This window comes from Dromaius novaehollandiae, chromosome 8 (genome assembly GCF_036370855.1).
Source record: "Dromaius novaehollandiae isolate bDroNov1 chromosome 8, bDroNov1.hap1, whole genome shotgun sequence".
Classification (NCBI taxonomy): domain Eukaryota; kingdom Metazoa; phylum Chordata; class Aves; order Casuariiformes; family Dromaiidae; genus Dromaius; species Dromaius novaehollandiae.
Genome location: NC_088105.1, coordinates 35,683,406 through 35,700,664, shown reverse-complemented (window position 1 = coordinate 35,700,664; position 17,259 = coordinate 35,683,406). Strand labels below are relative to the sequence as shown.

Here is a 17,259-nt window from a genome sequence, read left to right as displayed (position 1 = left end):
CATAGAGCTGACGCTGGCTTTGAACACTTGCTGTAAAGTACTGACTGTCTAAGGCACTTGCTCTGCTCGGAAATAACAGCTCTCAGAAGAAAGGACCCTTGACAAGGGTCCCTTGTCAGGCCATTGCGTTCAGTTAACATGAAAACTGTGTACACCATGTTACATTACCAAACTGGCAGTGTGCAGCAAGATCCTCTTGTCTTTGAGCAGTGCGCAGAAAACTGAATCCTTCTCCCAGTGGTGTTCATCCTGCAGTCTCTAAACATGCAGGTGGAGGGTCTTGCTTGTTCTGCAGGTGGGAAATCTGGACCCATATCCTACATCACCTTCAAGGATTGGGCCTGTCCCAAGAGCTTGTTTATCTTCTATATCGATGAGAAGCACCTGATCTCAGCCTGCCAACCTGGACGGCATCTAAGACCTTGATCAGAGGTACTCTGCTGCTTCATGCTAACAGGCTGGTGTACCTGGTCCCTCTGACTCTGCAGATCCCTTTCTTGGTAACATGAGAGAACATCGTCATGACTGGTCACCCTGTCTTGACTGCGGCAGTTTTGATACTGGGAACTTGTTGGGGACTCTGTTCTGTACCCATCTTGTTAATGCTGTATCTTGCAGGAGGGGTGGGGTGGATGCTGGAGATCTCTCAGAGCTAATCAACAGCAGAAAAAGTCACCTGGCAAAGGGAACTGGATTTTCACCCTCATGTTACTCTAAATAATAGTTTCTCCTCACCACGTTTCAGTCTCAGTTTTTCTGGACTGTCTGCTCAAGCAAAGAGCAGCTTCTCTGAGCGCAGTGGGTGTCTCCCCCACCTCCATGTCTAGGGCTTTGGCATTTACATTTCAGTTCTAAACTTTCTTAAATAACTGGTCAAATACTTTACATGCAAGTGAAACAATGTTCTTGGAGTGGAACTTGCAACGAATATTTGGAACCCTGATTCGTCTTTTGCATCCCTGGGGATGCTGTTGTGTCTCTCCATAATGATCCCATTCCATGTTGCTGTTGTAAGAGCTCCCTTGTAAGAGGGAGACTGAAGCCTAACGGCTGATCTTCCCAATTGTTTGCAGGTACAGTTTAGTGTAGAACAATGCTTAATATCTTTCTAAAATGGCCTCCAAGTTCCACCTTAATCAGGGTATTAGCTTACCTGTTTTCTTGTCTTAAGCTTCACACCTATAGGAGTGAGGTTGTCTGCACATTGTGTGTATCCATATAGTTTTGTCAGGACCAGAAATTCAGATGATGCCCAAAAGTGTTTGTGTCAGCAGCCGACAGATTAAAGGGTTAAGCACCACTGTTAAAGTCCGCAGAGCTGCCCCTTGGAGGCCGCTTCTCCTTCGGGGCCGAACGCTTGGAGCAGGTCGGCAGAGCCAGCGCAGCGCCCGGTAGAGCTGCCTTGTGCCAGCTGTGCGGAGGACCCGCTCGGGTACCTGCATCTGCTGCGCCTCCCAGAACGGCAGCCACCAGTGGGTGATCTCTGTCATCCTTTAGTCACACAAGAATAAAGTCAGTGGTTGCCTAAGGCGCTGCAGTTTGACGTTATCGTTTGTGTGTGTGCTAACTGCTCTTCTTTCTTGTGGCTCTTCCAGATTTTTGATGGCAGAAAGCCCACCGGAGGGAAACTGGAGGTAAAAGTGAGACTCAGGGAGCCCCTCAGTGGTCAAGATCTTCAGACAGTTACAGAAAATTGGCTCGTCCTTGAACATTAGTTCATATCTGAGGTACGAATCCTGCTTCTAAAGATGGTCTGGCCAGAACTTGATAGTGCTACAGATAAACTCTGCATCAAATGATGTCTTGTATTGACATTGACCTAATTAGGTAGCTCAGGCTTTGGTACCATTCATCTTTATATTTCTAGTGGTGAGTTGACTTAATTTAAGAAATGAGGTTACAGAATCTCTGATTAATTTGTATATCAAAGATGCTATTTGACAATCCCTCAAAATACAGGGAGAGCTTGTAGCATCACCTTTATTTAAGATAAATATTTAGAAAATAAGATTGACAAGCCTTTTTTAGAAGGGAGAGTATGTATGTCCCTGCTACTTGCTGCTTACGAAAGACCTTTTATAGATAGTAAGGACTCCTCTTCCTCTGCCAGAAGCTAGAGACGTGCATTTGTCTGTCCCATGAAATTCTGCTTGGCTTCATCAAAAAAAGGAAACTACAGGAAATCTGCTTTTCTCTGGATACTTTAGACTTTTGAGCAGGGAGAAATTGTAGAACTGAATACAGGCTATCTAAGGAGCTGTGCCTAGTGGCCGCTGTGTTAATACTCAGTACAGAAGACAGCTGCGTGCTGTTGTTTATACCTAAGTAGCTCTACATTAGAAGCAGAAGAAAGGTAGGCTTCCCCTTCTTGTCAGCGCTGCCACTGTGGAAATTGCCTGGTTTTGGAGCTTGTCTTCCTTTCTCAAGCTCTGCCTTTCAGGTGTCATAGACTTCCCCTTCTCAAAAAAACCAAACAAAAAAACACTCTAAAAGTTCTAGTATCTTTCTTTAAGTGATCTACTACAGTAAAAGATATTACTGAAAAATACAAAGTGCTCGAAGTCCAGCTACCTGTGCAGTCAGCTTTCTTTCATGTATGTCTTATGGTAGCTTTTAATTACATAGTTGCATACTCTTATTTCTCCAGGACTTGAAACATATGGCAGAATTGCTGTTTCATGGGCTGCTGTACATACCGCTTTGTATTTCAAGCAGTTGATTTTTGCAAGCTAAACTTGCATTTAGTGCATTGTATGTCTGCCGTTCTTCCTACAGATTAGACAAACACAATCATTTTGCTATTCTGACACTTAGCTGGTTGCTGCTCCCACAGTTTATGTTCATAAAACCCTGGAGAAGAGTCTCACTCACTGAGGATAGTCAATTCTCCCTTCAGTGTACGTGCAAATTGCTGCAGTCAGAGGACTTTTTTTGGCCCAAGTAGGGCTGGGTTGATCCGTTTTGAGCAGGTGGTGTGTTACGGTAGCATGTAAAGAGCCCTGCTCTTGGACCATGATCTTGCTACAGGAGCTGGCCACAAGCTACCCAAGCTTTGTAACGCCAGATGATGATGTATAAATACAAAGTTTCTAATAAGTAATCTCACTTCCTTCTCTTGGGTTGCTACAGTCTCTATTCTCCCCCTTCAGTGGGGTATTGTTTTGCTTTGCTTTTATAAACTGCAGTTAAGCTGTTACTCGTTAGCTTCACAGGGACATTACCTATTTGCCGTATTTTAACTTCCAAATTGCGGAAGATTTTGCAGGTTGAGAGGTCTTGTTTAAATACTTGAGTCTGAATGCGAAGCTCTGAAAGGGCTGTCTAGTGATCCTTCCTCACAGTCAGGGGTATCGGCGAGCCTCACAGTTTGGCTGAGGGACATGTGATGTTGCTTTATGGCCACATCTGAGGTAATACCTTGGCCCCACGCACTGACTGGACACCTAAGCGTTTTCAGTCACTAGAGCTTACTAATTCTGCTCCATTGACTTTCTAGATGACCATCCAGGAAATTGTCAGCATTTTACATAATAACGTGACCTTGAATTGTGAACACTTACGAAGTACTGCATCCAGTCATTTCTCCCTTTTTTTTGTCTCTCTTCCTCTCCCCGCTCTCCCCAGGAACGTTAAAAGATGTGGGATGAACATTGGACGTAGAAAGATGCTGCTAGCTGCAAGCACCAAAGATGTTAAATGACTGCACTACTGAACCTAATGTCTATTTTGGTAACAGCCATAGTGCTTATTAATAACTTTTTAAGGCAAATGTAAGGCTCTGGAAATTTGCTACTGCAGGGGAATGGTACTAGTCTACACAAAATAGACAGAACTGCCTTAATGTGGGACTACTAATGTAGCACCGGGATGAATGTTACATTAACTATGCATAGTGGTGTGTGAAAGGTTTAGCCCCTTAAAAATTCCCTGAGGCAGAGCAAAAGCTTTTCAGTCAAGTCACAGGTAAGACCTTTACTCGAATTCATTCCGTTAAGTGTACGAGCACCCAACGTGGTACCGTGAACACAGTCTGCTACCGCTTTGTCTGTTCCCTCCTACAAAGGCCTGTTTGTTTTTCCTATCGGTTTCTTGGAACAGAGGAGAGAGAACTCGGTTCTCAAACACCAACCTAGCAGCAGCGTGCGTCCCCTGCTCTGTGCATGCTATTGCAGCAAGAAGTTAAGTGGGGTATTGTCTTTAAGCTGAGAACACAAGACTTCTTAGCAGAATGGGTTTACAGGTGTACAGTTTTGTTCTGGCTACCGGTTGTTTGCCGTGCTTGCTACACTGCTTGCTCCAGTGCAGCCCGGGTACTGTGTGCCTTCATCTTTCCACATCAACCCCCACCCCCCTTTTTTTTAAACAGGTTACGCTACACTGCTGCTTCCCAAATGTTCATTGTATTTTTACAAAAATAGGCTTTTACAGTTCTACCAGGTGATGGGGAAAATAGCCACTCTTTATCATGTAGAAAACTGGCTTATGACTATTTTCAGGAATGTATTGATTAGCAGCATACAAAAAATGATACCAAATATGTTTTGTGTTTTTAAATTTCTGTAAACTAACAGAAATGACTCATCTCAAAGGAGAGGATGTGCTTGCACTGGGGAGTCGGAGTGCTGCTGCGCCAGCTGTTCAGTCAGGGCAAGTTTGCAGACAGAAAAGGAGTCCAGACAAGTAAGGCAGCACTGCCTCTGTCTTCCTGAGCAGATGAAGACAATACAGTATTTAGTTTTTAATTTCAATAAATTTAATATACAAAACTACATGTTGAAAATAAAAATATAATATGCAGTTTTTTGCAGTGTTAACTAACTGAATTTTAAAAGTACAATTTTTTTTCTAAAACAAGTACTCATTTCTTAACAACATGGTAATTAAGGTCATTTAAAAGGCTATGGTTGAAGCAAACATGTCAGTCACCAGTTGATAGTGTTTTGCACGAACATAATCCAAACGTAAATGACTTTTGGGGCAAAGGAAGAGAAGATTAAGATCTTTAACCTCTTTTACCGCATTATTAAGCATAACAATGCAACTAACATAACTGGAAAGCTGCTGCTGTGGCAAAGCCGGAGTGCAGTCTCTAGAAGGAAGCTTGTACTTAGTTCATGGAATGCTCTTCCAGATACTGAATCTCGCCTGCGCCACATGGTGCTGCACTTTGTCCCAAAGTGTGTGCAAAAACAGTGTGCAGAAGGGAGTTTAAAAGTAACCTTAGCCCTGTTCCACTGCACAAATATATAGGAAGGCTAATGATTGTGTGTAGTAGCTTAAGGGTTATCCAGCATGAAACACTAAGCCATCTTTTCCCAAATGCCAGAGGTAAGGTTTTTTTTAACCTTGCTGTACACTTAAAAGGAAAGTGTTAACGACTGTGCTCCCTCTTTTTTTTTGGCCAATTTTTATTTCTGGAGTTGGACCCCAGTTCTGTGGCCCTTCTCTCCAAGTGTTGTGTGGTGACAGCTGTAATTTGCTGTATTGGATTTGTATGATTTTTTGTATTTTTTTTTTTAAGCAGTAGCCATTTATTCACAAATGCACCCTGTACATATACTGTGCTGTTTTTATGTAAAATACATTGCTGCCTGTACAGTTACCTTTTCCTTTGCCCAGCTACTGCTGTATATACTTGCTTGTTTAAAAAAAACATAGTATCAGTGCCCACAGTAGCCTTGCAATTCTCTTTATATTTGATACGGCTCCTGTGTTATTCATACACAGTAGAAACAAAATAAGCCCCAGTGCACCCAACAGGACTGATTGCAAAGCAGGGACAATGCAAGGTCCGCGATACTGCTTTAACCATAAATTAGCCCCTCCATTTCCAAACTAATTTTCTGTTTCTGAAATGGCCACAGCGTAGACAGGAGGGAAAAAAAAAAAAAAAAAAAAAAAAAAAAAAAAAAAACCCCTTTGCCCTCTTCCTGAGAGGGATGTAAACAGCTGCTTTGCATGGTTAAGACTAAACAAACCAAACCCCTTCTGCTTTCAGCTCTTTCCCCTGGTTAGCAGCTCTCCATAGAGACAACTTAATTTAATAAGAATGTGGAACCACATTTCCTCTGGCTGCATCTCAGTTCCAGCTTCATAATGTTGTGGCAGACGTGAGCAGCTGCTTCCTTCACAAATGCCCTCTTAGGTGAGACCAGGAGCACTGGGCCAAGTGCAAGTTTTCAGCGCTGACCAGAAAGCCTTTTTCAGCAGAACATGCAAAAACAGCCACTCTATACTTTTATCACAGGTAAGCTTTTACATGATGCTGCTAATATGAAGTGCAAGCTGTCTTGTATTACATGACACTAGCATTACACTACAGCATACAGCAGGGAGGAGACTTAAAGCTGCCCTGGGTGTTACTTTTCTTTAAAAAGCAGGATCTACTGGGGAAGAGGAATGAGATATAACTGCACTTTAGGGCTAATATTTCCTCTGCTTGTGACAGGTATCTGAAATTCATACAGATTTGTAAACAAAGTCTAGATAGCAGAGTTGTTCTAGGAGATTATAGAAATCTGCTGAGGTGACAAGTTTTTATAGTAAATAGAGGAAAAAAGTAAACTAGCCTATTACACACACACAACTTGCAGTTTACATAATATCGCTGTCAGAGAGATGCCTGCCCTTCTCATTTTGACAAAGTTCTCATATACAAATGTAGTTATGGCTAGGTAATCTTTCCACACATCTCTCTAGGAATACCCCAGATGTATTTCAACCAATAATCTGGTCAAAATAATGTAAACGTTACTTTTTAATGTCTACAGAATAACCACAAACGGCATTATGATGAGGTCAGAATGGAGGTCTTGATTGTTGTTTCTTATATGTCCATCTACAAACAGTACAAGATTGGAGTTTCATTTTTTATTTGCGCCCCAGTGATCTTTGCACCCGTTTGAGCATTTAAGAGTACATGACTGTAAGTCTTTAAACATGAGCATTTTTCTAAACAGTAACAGAAGTGTATTAGCTGCAAGGATAGCATAGCCATGTTGTAGTATAGAAGCTGCCCTGATCCTCTGTTTGTTGACAATGCATAGAAGATTTAGAATTATGGAACAACTGTCCCTCCCTCCCCCCCGCCCCCCACTTCCCATTAATAGTGTTAACAAAAGCTTAATTTTCCAGTTTTAAAGTGCAAATGATTCAGATACAACTGCTGCTGGAACAGGTCTGAACAGAAAATGAAGTCCTCTTATGAGATGTTTTCCAGAATATAAAAGATGAGCTCCATTATGACTGGCCCCTCACTCAACTGACATGCCCCTCCATGAATCACTGGAACTAAGGCACTGTCCAGGTCATTCATGTATTGAGAGGGCAGTGGCTGTCCATTACTCCCAGCTTGATAACCAACCTAAAAAATACAAAGTGAGAGTGGGTTTTAAGGCGACCAGGACACAAGGCTGCGGTTCAGTGGCAGTAAGGGAAGTGACTTTGCTGTGCAGGAGGAAGATGGGCTGGCTGGGTGCCATGGTCTCTGCCTGCCTCTCTGGGGACATCAGGCACTAGAACAGGAGGCACTAAAGCAGCTTCTCCAGTTGCTTTTGTTCTTCTGCATGTTCCCAGCAGCTGCCTAGACAAAAGCAGCCAGGTTTTTTCCACTGCTTTGTCAAAGCAGATCTCTCAGATAAGCAGGAACCACACCCTGCACCATCAGAGTAACTTGTACAGTATTTAAATGCAGGTAGATACCGAAAACACTGCTGCTCAGAGGTACGGCCTGCTATCTTGCCAAGAGAGCCTTATCTCTGCTTGCAGCTTTTGCTGTAGAGCGTTCTTGGGGGGGGGGGCCTTCCTGTCACTCTTGCCACCTGTGCGATGCGATGTTTTAAGAACAGACTGCTTGTTCACAGTGGTTTTATGCTAAACCCAAGAACACATTTACTCTACTCATCCTTAATGTGTGGTGAAAAGGCTAGCTTAGGGGGTACTTCCCCCTTTAAGCCACAGGCCTAAAATTCAGAGTGTTGGTCACAAGTCTCTGCTACAGAGCAGATGCTGCTAGTGGGAGGTGGGGGTCGAGCACCAATGTTAATTTGCACTATGCACAGCTTTCAGATTGTAACAGATGCCCCCAAACAACAAACAATTAGTGCCACTAGATTAACATTTGATAGTGGTAGGTCTTCACCTGTTCTACTGGTTGAAGTGTCATACTTCCTTTTTGAGGAACAAACAAGGGGAGGAAAAACCACCCAATTAAACTGAAACAATTCCAGACTTACTTGATCTGAGTCAAGCGTAACACGCAGACCTAGCTTAGTCATTCCATCTTCTTTTAGCAATTTAAGATGAGGACAGAGCGCTAAACAGAAAGCCTTTGCCACATTTTCAGTCAGTCTGCTATGATCAGCTGGGTCACTCAGACTGTTATGTTGTTCATCATTTTCCAGGAAAAACACCTGGGGGGAAAAATGTCAATACAAGCTATAATCCTTGGATTTTATAGAAAATAAGCTTAATTATTGAAATGACATTTAAACTTTTGACAAATAAAAACTCAAAGAAGAGCATCTCAGGGAAGTCAGGCAAAAAAAACCTGAAGATAAACCACCTGACTTTTTTTTTTTTTTTTAAATAAAGAAAACACCATCCTTCAAAAGATAGATATTTAAAGAGCAGTGTTCTCAACAACCTTTTAGTTCGGGTCAAAATCCTCATTATGGAAATTCACTATATACTGCACACAGTTTTTAATAAAACCCTGCTTTTTAAACAGGTATTTATTTCAGAAAAAATCATATTTTTCGTAGAAGCCATCTCAGCCTCAAAAAAAAAATCCCTATTTTCATACTACTGTTGTTAGTAAATTTATCTCTGTTGAACCCAACTGACCTTGGAAAAAGTATAGTAAAGCGGCAAGCTGTAACGCGATTAACTTGGTTCCCACTGGGCAGGTTAAGCGAAACAGTTCAGGAAATCCTGTAATGTTAGCACTTGTGTGCTGGCAGATTCACAGGTCCCATCAGCTATATAAGTAGTTCCTTAATGGAGCAGACACTGCAAGCAATTTATGCTGCAGCACCTTCATTTTAATTGTTCAGCATTTTAGCAAAAGAAAGGTAGTTCAAAATACCATTTTTAGAATAAGTACTAAGATTTGTCTCCATTAAAAAGGAATCTTTTCACATGCAGTTTTTAACACAAATAATACAAATGAAACCAGCTGTTACTGTGGGTAACACAGGGAGCGAGTGTTTTCCTGCTTCTGCCCAGGCCCAACTACAGCTCAGGAAAAGAGGTGGCCAATGCAGAGAATGCTGTACAGGATGCATGTGATAGCATCTTAAGCTACACATCAGTGATAGAGGGCACTGTTAATTCTGCATTACTCCTTAGTGAATCTTTTCTTCCAGGTACGAGAGCTATTACAGGTTTGTCCTGAAGAATTTTCTACTTCTATTGGTGTGTAGGGAAAAGTAGGGCTGGACTGTGGTCAAGTGACGACAGTGCTGCAGTTGCAATCACACAATGCTAAGTCTTAGTTTACATGCTGATCAGGTTGACATCCTTACCTCTGTCCACCGAATGACCTTTCCATTTGCCTTGTACTCTGAGCCATGAAATATCTTCACGCTTGTTATAGACTCCATTGATTTGCCATCAATAGGGCTCACAACACTGCAAAAGCAGAGGTAAAGGGTAAGTTCCTGCTTAGCAGGAGACAGCGTTTCATGGTGGTCACCCAGATAGTTCTGTTGAACAGGGGACATCATTGCAGAGGAAACTGTGTCATGGATGCAGGGCAGCTAGCCAGCCTGGCTTGCTATACGTTCCTCCATAAGTGCGTACTCTGCCATCTGAATTACTACACAGCAACTTTCCCCATCAGCTAAATTGGCCATGGACAAGCATTAGGCTCAGGAGGGAACTCTCCAAAGAAAGACTCTGAGTGCCAAAACCAACAATTTTGACTATCCCAGCTAATTATGACCATGCTGCTGGGCCAGATCTTAATAGTGAACAGCTTTGCTGGAATGGGCTCCCATGGGGTTGAGCCGCCCTGCAAGCAGCTGAGACGTGCCATCCCTGGTCAGTCAGCACAGAATCAGGCCCAGGAAGGCCCTTTCTGCACATTTTCAGCACAGCTTTGCATCAGAGCTGAGACCTCAGAAGGTCCCAGCACTGCAGTACAAGATGCGTATTTCATGCAGATTTGATTTTATTCATTTATAACCTCAGTGTGGTCCAGCAATACCTGAACTGCTACTTATACAGCCCAAAACATGTTCTGCAACATTTGTACAAACTTAAAGCTGACCCAAACAGAATGTACCTACAGAAATATCCTTTCTATATGCTGATACCTTAAAGACCACAACAGCACTTTATTACAATAAATACTTAAGATGACATAAACACCATTCTTTTGGCTTAACTCTGAAGGCTCCAGATTTAGTACTGGTATTAAACTAATTTTACTTCCAGCATTACTTAATGCAAATTAAGTAAGAAGTTATACTATGCAGGATTCAGCACTCAGAGTTGAAGACAGATTAGTGGTTTCCAATAACTTGATACTGGCAAAGGCAAGAAATCTTTCCATAACATTGACAACTTTCTAAATTGATGTCCCAAAGCTCTATTATCTTAGTTCTATTTTCATTACATTTAATTGCAACTTATCACTCAAAATAGAGGTGCAGACTTGTAATTCCTATTGATTTGCCATCCTAGGCACCTTATAAGATCAATTAAAATTTTTAACAAATGCAAACAGTCACCATTCATTGTTGGGAACCTGCTCCTCGACTTACCCCTTGCTGAAGTTTTTATCATCATCTACCCACTGAATATGAACATGTTCCTGAGGATCTTCAGCATCTACTTTGCCACAAGTGATGGTGAAGTCTTTCATCTCTCTCAAGGCCTGCCTCAAAGAGTCCATGTTCTCAGCAGTTATCTGGACCATTACCCCATCTAGGGAACCAAGAAATCCCCATAAGCCAAAATACGCCACAGCCCCACTGAACACAGCCCATAAGACAAACAAACATCCTTCCAGCATAAAAGTTCAGAATCTATTTTAAGAGTTATATGCAGCAATGCTACAGAAGACCATTTCTTAACTAACTCTCAGATTCCTAAAACATGTAGCACTGATGACAGTTGATGAGGAAAAACACAAGGATAATGTGAAGTCCGTCTATCAGGTAAATTCAGCTGTAGCAATGGCAATATTAGTTTGCCTCAAACACTTGACACCTGCTTTAGGCAGCATTCCAGCAGTGACAGTGTTTCTGTGACCTCAATGTTTGCCTGTCAGTGGCAGAATTAAGATACAGAATTTGATCTGGACCGGTCTAAATTACTGCAGAAGTAATTTGGGAACGATACAGTTCCCTAACATACAGACTCCTGGTCTGAATCCATCTGCATCTCAATGTCTTGCACTAAAACAACAATTTAGCCCCAGAAAGTGGCATAACAGCCTACACATACTGACTTATGTTCACATGGCTGCTTTTCAGGCCCTGACTGACCCCTAACCCATTCACACAACTACAAGCGTTCAAGCTGACACAGCTTAAGGGGTTCCTGCCTGCCAGGGGAGCTGTAGTAAGTGACTGTGTGCACTGGCTTCTTTGCCTTCCTTTCTCACAAACTGTAAAGTACAAGCATAAAACACTACTGTACGCATACCACATTTGCGGCGAGCTTAGACCACACTGCTCTGTAGCTCAGCTAACAAGCAGTAATGGCCTTCAATCACATGAACACAGTCATTTATTTGTGTCATCTGACAACTAGTAAGAGAAGAGTGAACCAAATCAGAGACACACTAGATCAACAATCTCGACTTTCCATGTTCTCATCTGCCTACACACTGGAATAAGCAATGTTTGTTCACAGTCTTGCACAATGCAGAGCTACTTGGGAAACAGGTAAGTTTAGCAGGGCTTCCTCTCCTGGTTGCTGGATTACACGGTCCACGTTTCTTAGGCTCACAGTTTCTTCATTCAGCCCAAAACAGCAAACTGATCCCAGGGTCACAAGCCAGGTATTTTGTATCTTACCCTCATTTTCTTCTGTCACTGTCCCAGAGCATCTGGACTAGTTATTTTCTCAGCTAAGTTCCCCATCTTTGACGGAAACAGGGTTTTTGGCTAAAAACTAAGATAATGCTGAAACAGCAGCATGATTCAAATGCCCAAGGCGTAACAGCAGTGCCCTAATAACGATATAGCTAAGCAGCGGTGAGAGGGAACCAGTGCATTTTAAGCAAGCAGTTCAGTTCTTACCTTCTACAATACTGGACTTGGCAAGATAACCTGAAGAGGATTTTAAAGCTCCACTGAACACGAAGAAGCTGGCACCAGTCACTGCAACAACAACAACAGCAGGAGTGATTTAGTGGGGCTTTTGTCAAAACAATGCCTTATACAAGAACCGGGTATCACAGCTCTATCATCCAGAGAGGCAATTAATCTCAGTCAGGAAGAATGCTGCTCGGAGTTATGGTGACTTTAAAGCACGTCAGAGGCTTGGCTAAGCAACGGCAAATCACCCCGTGATTTTCCAAACTGGACAACAGTTTTGTCAACCTTAATAAATGCTCATATTTAATCTCTCTCTCCCTGCACACACACACCTCTAAGATTCAGGACTGTACTTCAGAGTAAGCAAGTACATAATTTGCTTTTTAAATGTTCCCACACAGCTGGCAAAGACTGTATGTGGGCTGTTTACAGATCACATTAACACCAACCCACCGGCCATAGCTCAAAGCCAGTCAACTTAAAATAAAATTCTCTTAAATGACCACTAAGCATCACAAGGTACCTGCTGGAAATCCCTCTTCTCATCCTGTATGTAAAATGAGCAGAACTCAGATATGAGCATCAGCCCTGAGCCACCTCCCATGCCAGCATGAACTCACTTGAGTGACTGGGGATACGGCCAGCTCAAGAGTTGGCCTCTGTCTTGCTGGTTCTCATTTGGAGATAGTATAAATGCCTTTGCCATAAATTTTCCCCCAAACCCATCACATTTAAATTCTCAGAACACGCCTGTTGCCACATTTCAGCTTAATGTAACAAAAAAGCAAACAAAAAAAGCACAGGAAATTGGATTGTCTAACTGAGGTGAACATTGAGGAGTTTCTGCAGTTCTTGGGGGGGGGGGGGTTATTAAAATGCAGCTGTTGTTGCTTGTTCTTATTTACCCTTCTCCCATATTAAACCCAGTCTTCCTCTTTTCCCATAGTATGTAGGTCAAGCACAGGCAAGTGCAGCCTAGCCTGTACCCTGCAGTATTGCCAGTGACTGCTCTCCTTATTAACACAGAAATGTTGCCTAAGGAAGTTACAGCACTGTGACCTCTGGAGCAGCTCATGTCCTAAGCGGTATTGTGCAACCAGCGTCACCATATTTACAAGGGAGACAAGCTGTAATGTGCTTTATTTTATGCCTGCTTGATCTCCTGTGAAGCTGCCAGAGCACCGCTCAGACAAACTCGGAACAGCGTTGTTGACCTAGAGGAGCGTCATGTGGACTGTACGCAGGATGCGAACCGCGTACTGTGCCCAACATCTGAGATCACGGGTTCTGCAAGGGGAATAAAACGCCACGAGGGGTAAAGGGCAGACAGGGCGAGGTGTTACTAGGTGCTGCTATTCCTCGTGTTGCGTGTCTAGCTTACAAAGGTGCCAATTCAGGAGTGCGGGTACTCTGAATTATTTTTTCTGAACTAACAAACTCAGTGAAATACAGACAAACCCAACTCTGACAGATTCACGAAGCCACACGCTGTAGCAGTAACACAAACGGCAAAAGAAAAGTCACGCAGAGCGCAGGAGCAAGGCCTCCCTGCGCAGCCCCATTCTCACCTTTCCTCGGTTGGTTATGGATACTGATGGCCTGCGTCTGGTAATTCCCATCGTCGTTCTGGACACACACCAGGTGCGAGTCTGCTTTCTCGTTGAAGCACGCTCCCCCTGCCAGAACATGCTCGTTGGATTTGTTCATGGCTTTCATCATCTGCAGACAAAAAGGTTTATCGCTGTTACCCTGCTCATCAGGCACCACCACAAGCAGGTGGTTCTGGAACAGTGCAGCCGGACAGAGTAAGGTTCTCAATCCACTTCAGAAGAGGTTTCAGTGCTCAGAACCATAAATTTCTTTTGAAAAGGGGGTTCATCTAGACATTTTAAAGGGCTACCTTTTAAGTAATTAGGATAAATGGTATGACAGACAGCTGAAAGCTGAAAAAGTTACTTTCTCCAGCCATGTTAAAAAAATACATTAAAAAAAGACATTTCCATGTAATGTCTGGTTTGTTTACACTAGTACAGTTGCTTATAATATGGATGATATCGATCACAAATGAAAAATACTGCCTCCACAGAAAGACCAGGATTCAGACTCACAGCATTAATCCTAGTTCCACCATGAGTCTGTACCCTGACAAACATCAAAGCTTTAGTTTCTTCGTGCCTCATCCTCATGAATTTCCAAAATTGGGATCAATGCTCCCTATTTCAAAGGCTTTCTAAAGAGACTTGAATCATGGACATCCAGATATCATTTTAATTCTCTGGAAAGGAAGCCTCCAGAAAGCATCCATAAACTTTTGTGATATACCTTCACTTCAGTTTTGCTAATTAACATCTACTTAAATGCTTTGAAAAAAATATCCTTGTAAATCATACAGCTTCCTTCCTTTTTTCCTCTCTTCCATTTCACGGAGACTCAGACTATAAGGCCTTTGCTCCAAAAAGAAAACTGAAGCAGTCATCTATCTTTGGAATTTATTTCAAAACTATAAACCATTTCTTTCTTTAAAAAAGCAAAAAAGCTAACTAAATTATACACACAAACCCCTGTGAAAACCCTAAAGAGACGGAAAATTATTATTTATTAATTGCAGTTATTAAATAGCTATTAGTTACGTTATTAAAATAATTATTATTTTCTGTTTATTTAAAAAGCTAATTAAATTACATCCTCCCGCCCCCAAGTGAAAACTCTACAGAGAAGGAAATTGCTGAATTATTTGACATCTCCTAACAGCATTCGCACTCTTAACTGCACATCCGCTGCCTCCTGTAGCTGATAAGCATGCACGCTACACACAACACATTTATCTCCCTCTGTCTAACATAAAACCTTAATTATAGTGTCAGGAACATTAGCTGATGCTCACTATTGACAAATGTGCACAGGTGTAATGTTTGGGGAGGAAACTTAATTAAGATTTTGCATCAGACAGCAGTGTATTTCATTGTCTGGTTTATCATGTCATGCTCCAAAACCAAGACTTTAGCCAAGCAGCAGCCATCTTTCTGGAGGGCAGCAGTTGTCCTTAGCTTCATCAGAAACAACGGGACACAGCCATCGGACTTTGTACCGCGGCAGCTTACTAACACATGGGAGTCACCTTTGCCGAGGGACTCAACAGTGTCAGATGGGTAACTATCATTGGAAGTTGTAGGAAAAGAAAATCATTTTGAAGAGAGAACTATGTATTTAATAAGAAAAACTATATACTAAATATTTAATTTCTCAATTACAATCTGACTTCACGTATAATCCATGCATAAGATTTCGAATGAGTCTTTAACTTTCTGAACATTCAAATGACACTCTCTTTGCTAATTAATACTGCTTTACAAGGGGGAAAAAAGTAAAGGTCTTGTGGTTTAATTCACAGTAAATCAAACTTTGCTCCGATGAAAAAAAAATCTCTAAAATTCAACCTTTCCAACTGGATTGCATGCAATAATGTTAAATAAACACCTTTTCTCCATTTAAAAAGCTGAACCCTTGCTTCCCACTGGAAAGAGAATACAAGCAGGATACAGAGATTTTGCTGTCCTGCTTAACATCGCAATTTCCTCAAAGTTCAGCTTAGCACGGTGTCTAGTAAGGAACCGAGATAGCACATTTGTAAATGTCAGGCACAGCTAATGTTTATTAAACTGCGTCTTGCACGCCAATATCTATTTAATTCATGCATTTTCCCAATACAATACTTTCAGATTGGGTGCAAGCTTTAGTGACCTTTTTCTGTTTTCTCACAACATCATCGAGAATTAATATACCTTACAACAGACCCTTTATCTTCTTGCTTCACCAGTTTCATGTTTTCAAACTTCACATAAAAATACCTTTTCCTTTTTTAATAAATCTCTTCACTCTCACTATTATTTTACTCAAATGCCTCCTGCAGGGAAATTCTCTCATGAGATAAAGCTGTATTCTGGTCTGATACTAGAATAACGTTTAAAATTATCATTTTGCCCAGGAGGTTTTTCCTTTGGTCACTAACTGCTGATTTGTTTCAAAATACCAAGTTGACCATTTGCCCCCTGCTCTTCAGGCAGACAGCCCACAAAATTACCACCTTCTCCTTGTTTTCTTTCATTATCGTTCAGATCTCTGTCACTCAGCTTTGTCAGCAACACTGAAGCCTAGCTAGTAGGAAAAACTGGTAGTTTCTCACACCAGAAATCAAATATGAATTAATAAAATTTAAATACAGAGACATATTTCACATAAAATAAGCAGCAATCCAACAACTATTAATAAATGCTGTATGTACACATACAACATAGATAAGAAAAGTTCATGCGCTTTTTCTCCTAGTTTGCCCCAAGTGTGAAGTTTATCAACTGATCTGCTCAAGTCAGAACAGTATTTGCAGTCCTCTAATATTTTCAATTATTTACACTTACACTTTATATGGAAGTAATTAAAAGCTCTGAAGAGAAATTATCCTTCCTTTTTAACTAATACAAAATTGAATCATGTATCTATTTTTCCTGTGGACACATCCTCATTCTCCCTCAAAACATGTGCATCATGCATTTATACTTTGATTTTGAGGCAGTTTTCATTAGCAGTAGTAAATAAAATAAAATTCATTTAGATCCCAGGTCCTCCAACCACAAAGAAACAGTAAACATGTTTTATTTTAAGCATTACCTCATTGTATCTGTTGCTGGGAATTTTAATGCTGGTTTTTCTGACTTCCATATCAACCACTAAACCTTGGACCACAGGCAGCGTGTACTGGTAATTTCTGAAGTCCTGGTAATTAAAACAGGTTTTTTGGTTGGTTGGTTGTTTCTTTTTTCTTTTTTTTTTTTTCTTTTTTTTTTTTGTTTTAAGAAAGTTAGGCACAATAACCATCATTAACATAGCAGGTTTCAGAACTAGTCTCATGACCACTAGTGAGCCCATTAAAATAATCACAGTGACTGAAAGCCCTCAACTTGTAACCTATGTAACTGAAGCACACACACACGGA

At 41.5% G+C, this 17,259-nt stretch overlaps 2 protein-coding genes across 9 annotated transcripts in view; one reads left to right on the top strand and one right to left on the bottom strand.

The window, feature by feature from the left end:
• Positions 1–4,797, top strand: part of CC2D1B (coiled-coil and C2 domain containing 1B) — a 38,744-nt gene extending 33,947 nt beyond the window's left edge. For all 3 annotated transcript variants that reach the window (XM_026105541.2, XM_064516210.1, XM_064516209.1), the window contains exons 24-25: positions 1,596–1,727; positions 3,625–4,797. In XM_026105541.2, the coding sequence (XP_025961326.2) occupies positions 1,596–1,715 (120 nt within the window). In that variant the 3' untranslated portion in view covers positions 1,716–1,727; positions 3,625–4,797. The remainder of the gene's footprint in view (positions 1–1,595; positions 1,728–3,624) is intronic.
• The window catches only part of ZFYVE9 (zinc finger FYVE-type containing 9), a 65,062-nt gene continuing 52,533 nt past the window's right edge, over positions 4,731–17,259 (bottom strand). For all 6 annotated transcript variants that reach the window (XM_064516205.1, XM_064516206.1, XM_064516208.1 and 3 more), the window contains 7 exons: positions 16,935–17,039; positions 13,838–13,988; positions 12,252–12,332; positions 10,767–10,929; positions 9,525–9,630; positions 8,235–8,411; positions 4,731–7,363 (listed from right to left, as the gene is read on the bottom strand). In XM_064516205.1, coding sequence (XP_064372275.1) covers positions 7,202–7,363; positions 8,235–8,411; positions 9,525–9,630; positions 10,767–10,929; positions 12,252–12,332; positions 13,838–13,988; positions 16,935–17,039 — 945 coding nt within the window. In that variant the 3' untranslated portion in view covers positions 4,731–7,201. The remainder of the gene's footprint in view (positions 7,364–8,234; positions 8,412–9,524; positions 9,631–10,766; positions 10,930–12,251; positions 12,333–13,837; positions 13,989–16,934; positions 17,040–17,259) is intronic.